At 48.5% G+C, this 4,663-nt stretch overlaps 1 protein-coding gene across 1 annotated transcript; it reads right to left on the bottom strand.

The window, feature by feature from the left end:
- Positions 1-2,060: 2,060 nt before the first annotated feature.
- Positions 2,061-2,837, bottom strand: LOC124679381 (heavy metal-associated isoprenylated plant protein 46-like). The gene is made up of 2 exons (XM_047215151.1): positions 2,710-2,837; positions 2,061-2,552 (listed from the first exon to the last, which is right to left on the bottom strand). Exons 1-2 carry the CDS (start codon positions 2,713-2,715, stop codon positions 2,175-2,177), a joined length of 384 nt encoding a protein of 127 aa, XP_047071107.1. The 5' UTR covers positions 2,716-2,837; the 3' UTR covers positions 2,061-2,174.
- Between the last annotated feature and the right edge of the window lie 1,826 nt (positions 2,838-4,663).

Genomic DNA, 4,663 nt, shown 5'->3' with positions numbered 1-4,663 from the left:
TCACGGAAAGCTGCTCACTGCGGATATGTTCGCCATTAGGGACTGGACACATGATCCACTATGTCAATTATGTCTACAAGCGCCCCGAGACGGTCAACCACCTCTGCAAAGATTGCTCCTTCACCATGGCCATTTGGAACCGGATGAAGTCCTGGGACAACGATGACAGCACTGCCATTTGCCACGACTACCATTCTATCTCGAAGTGGTGGGACGCCTTGATCTCCGGGAAGGTTAATAAGGAACAGAAACGCATCAGCGGCCGTTTCTTCTATGTTCTATGGAATGATTGGAAGGAACGAAACAGGTGCATCTTCAATGGGCGTCGGCTAACCTATCTAGAGGTTGCGGATATCACGAGGGAAGACGTCCTTCAGAGGGATCGTGCCATCAACGGCTTCGGGCCGGCCATCCCGGCCGAACCTGACTAGTTTGTTTCCCCTATCTGTTTTTCTTTTTGGTTCATTTTCGTGGTTTTCTGGGGCATATTTCCACCTTAATTTAAATATGCCCTCTCTTGTACAGTTTGGATGGTTTCCCCCCCTTGCTTAATGAAAATGCAGTGCTCCTACCGGTTGCTCCAAAAAAAAAAATCATCTTAAAAAAACCTCCTGTGAAATCGCTGCAGATTCCTTAGCCCCCAGCACGTCTCTTCTCCTTTCCTTGCTTGACCTTCCGGTGACCCCAATGAATTAGCATAGCTCATTCATGTATCTTTATGTCTTTATCTTCTAGTAAATTTTCCATGGTCCTGCTTTTGATCGGGTGTTTTGACTGTAGTAGGGACAGCCATACCAGGGTGATATATGTTTATTCAGATGTTTTGACCGTAAGAAAAATCTCGAGAAAAAATGTAGGACTAATGCGTCACGGTAGAAGAAACATGTTTTTGTCCACGAGATTCCAAATCAGCAACAAGCCAACAACCAATATGGAACTGAGGAGTACAATATTTGAGGATAATAAATAAAAACATGAAAAATTACAAATGTAGTTGTATTTGTAACCAATCTCTAAACTGAGTATTTTCTTTTCATTCAGTGAGCTACTAGAACCAGTTCAGATAAGTAAAGAGCCTTCGGGTTTTCAAACTTGGATCATGTGCTTTAAAGTTTCGTGATTCCTTGTCATCCATATGCTCCAGGCTGACAAATGAAAATTTCCATATAAAAGGGTACAAGCTTCACTTATGTCCTCAAAATTTCCTAGCACTACACACATAATGCCAGCTGCTGCTAGCAAATGGACAGCTCCAAAAAAGATGAAATAAGGCTGCTTCTATGTTACACTGCACTGTTGCGCAATTGTAACTTCAAAGCTGATTTTTTTTCTTCATGTTTTAGCAAATTTCCAGTGCTGAGTCTGTCATTTATCAGAAGGCAAAAGAAAATTCTATTGTTAGGCTAGCATGACCTCTTCAATATCCATGACAAAATTGGTGGAACTGTTTGATAGCCAATCATGCAGCTATATGCCATTTTGGTTGAAATTTTGTTATTTCCCAACATGTTACTCTAGAAGAAACATGTGTTTATTATACTCCCTCTGCTTCATACTACCTCTGGTCTTCTTTAATTGACGCAGGTTTACATATGGGATAGGCTAAATTTGTCTCTCCTCCACGTCGATTTAAACCGACCGGAGGGAGTAGTATTTGTTGCTTAATCGCATATTCTAGTCTGTTTATTCTCTTGTTTTAGTGACAAGTATTGTGGGTCGGAAGGAGTAGATCACTTTCATCTCCAGTTTTACGGACCGTGGACACATGAAGGATGGAGCATTTTATGGAAATGGAAATGCACGTGATGGATCGACCCCAATCCTGAGACAATCATTTGATCTATGCCGCGATGTGGTGCCCATATGGCGTCATGGTGTGACGTCCTACTTTTTCTTGCCGTGACGTATCAATCGTGGCATGCAAGCTGTTTGACTTCTCGTCCATCAGTCACCATATACACCACATGGCGATGGCGTGTACGAACTCCACGAAGAAGCAAGCGACTGAGAACGGAGATCTACGTTGGCGTTTGACTCGATTTCTAACTTGAAACCAGGAGTGAACCCCTCAATATATCCATTTCTCCTTTTTTATTTACTGTAATCAACCAACAAAACATGCACATATCTATAGTTGCTGCCAAATAATGTAGCAAGAAGTCGGTCGCTGGCAATCACATGATGCCGCAGTTGCTGGGCTCATCGCAGACCACCATCTGCGACGGGTACGGGTGGTGGTAATAGCCGGGACCGGGGTAGCAGGGCGGCGGCGGGCACACTACGGGCACCGGCGGCTTGGGATCCTCCTTCTTCTTCTCCTCCGGCTTCGGGTCCTTCACCTCCTCCACCTTCACGATGTGGGCGACGCCGAGCTTCTTGCGGAGGCAGCTAACGAGGCACACGGGGTCGACGCCGTCGCCGACCACCTCCAGCTGGTCCCTCGCGTCGCCGGTGATGCCCATCGAGATCACCCCGGCTGTTCTCGCCGCCATCGACATGGCTTTCGACCGGCTCTTGTCGCACGACATGCTCACTCTGATGACAATCTTTTGCTGCAACGACAAGAAGGAGAAAAGCGATCGATCGATCAGTCCTATGCTTCAGCAGTTCAGCTCCACAGTAATACGCTCTTCGAAATTAAGGTGCTAAACAACTTGCTGGATGACATGTAAGCTAAAACTGGGCGCAGGAACTGAATTGGTTGCTTACCTTCATCGCGTGCTGGCTGCTGTCTTTGTGTGTTGGAACGAAGAATAGGTTGAGTAGTAGAGTAGGCTATTGATCGATCTTCTGCAGATGCAATCCAAACAGAAGCTGTGTCAGTGTCTTCTAGCTTGTGATCTTGTGGAGTAGATTGGCAGAGGCCAAGCCTCTTTATATACAGGCTGCAGTGGGCGGGGCCGTGGGAGAGATGCAGAGCACTGACTGTGATTGGTGCCGCTAGTAGGAGCGATCCAAGATAGTACTCGTACCAGCCACTAGTGGAAGTTCTAGTTGCAAGAATATTCGGAGCAGCTGCATCTGCAGATAAAGCTCGCTCCCGGTTTTGTAAACTAACAAGTGGCAAGTTGAACGCGTTCTGATCAAAATTTCTCCGTTTAGTTTCCGATGGCTACGCATAGCTGGACCACTACTCAATGACTTGTGACGAGATCTGAATTCCGACACGACGACGCGAGCAAGTTGCGTATTGCCCATTGACCACGTAGCGCGCTTCTACCAAGCCGTGGCTGCGGTACGTACGTAGACTGAGTCGATCGGATTGTTAGCGGCACTAAGCGACAAGAGATCTATCAATAGGACTCCGTTCTATACTACTCACTCTATTCTTCACAAATATAAGATGTTTTGGATATTTTCAAATGAACTAAATATACACAATATGAGTGAATCTATACATTAGAAAAAGACTAGACACATACGAAAATAGATAAATCTATCGTATATTAGAGAATGGGGGAATAGTTATCGTATATTTATTTATCCACACGTTGCGCATCGCTCCCTAGCGGACGCCTCTCGCGTCACTCCCCAGGGCGACGCCAGGGGCCCTAACCCTAGCGCCGCCGCGTACCCCTCCCGTGGTCTCTCCCCCCTGCCGCTGCCGTCGGCGCACGGTCCACAGCCGCGGTGGGCCCAATGCCAAATGTCGTCGGGGGGGGGGTTCGTGGTGGCGGTGACCCGCGGTGGCAGCTCGGGCGACGGCTGTTGGATTCGACGCGCAAGACGTTCAGGGCGGAGACCCTGGATGAGCGGCGGCGGATTCTCCCTCTACGGCCTCGCCGGCAATGGATGGTGGCGGCGGCTGTTGGATCTAGTGTCCGCCTAGATCCATCGCCGGCTTCATCGGCGGCGCGAGGAGGGGGCGGCGATCTTGCGGGCGAGGATGGCGTGGTAGCGGCGGCCGCCGTCCACCGAGTCCTCCTTCGTCGTCGTTGGCCAAAGGATGGCGGCGTGGGGGCATGCTCATCTGCTTCGGAGAATAAAGATGGTGGTCCTAGGGCGAAGATGGAGACCTCCATGTGGCTGGTCCGTCTTCATCTAGCCGGAGTGGTGTGTTCCGTTAGGCTCCGCCGGTGCATGTAACAGTGCATTGATGCCTAGAGTCCGCTGGATCGGGTGGTATTCGGTCGTGCGCACCCATGTTTTTGTTCCGACCATTTGGGTCTGGAGGGAGCGGAGCGAAGCGAAGCTCTACTCTTTGTTACCATCAAGTGATGTTTTGATCAGTGGTGAAGACAAAGAGGCAGAGAATATCATGAAGGTTGGATTGGAGGACTACCAATGGAGTTTCGAGTCTCTGCGCATCTGAGAAACTTGCTTGGTGTTCTGAGTTTCGCAGCAACAGTATGGAAGCGGGGACGACAGCACAGGTGAAGTTCAGAGTCCTACCTTTCAGGTAAAAATTCAAGATCTGGCCTAAATTGGTTGTGTCTGGACCTTGTTGAAGGCGTTGTTTTGAGAGCGGGGACTATCTTCAGGGTGAAAACCGGAGATCTTTGATCGGGCGACGACGGTGCTTGTGCTCTATTCCCTTCTTGAAGGCGTCGATTTTGAAGAGTCTGGAGTTCAGGTGTTGTCTTGGTGGTGGTTGTATTGTTGATGTCAAGGGTTGAATACCGTAGCGAGACTTTTTTGTTTCTTAGTTTTTTTTGTGGTTGCG

The sequence above is a fragment of the Lolium rigidum genome, chromosome 7, assembly GCF_022539505.1.
Source record: "Lolium rigidum isolate FL_2022 chromosome 7, APGP_CSIRO_Lrig_0.1, whole genome shotgun sequence".
Classification (NCBI taxonomy): Eukaryota; Viridiplantae; Streptophyta; class Magnoliopsida; order Poales; family Poaceae; genus Lolium; species Lolium rigidum.
The sequence above is the reverse complement of the archived record's forward strand: the minus strand, read 5'-3'. Positions and strand labels throughout refer to the sequence as shown.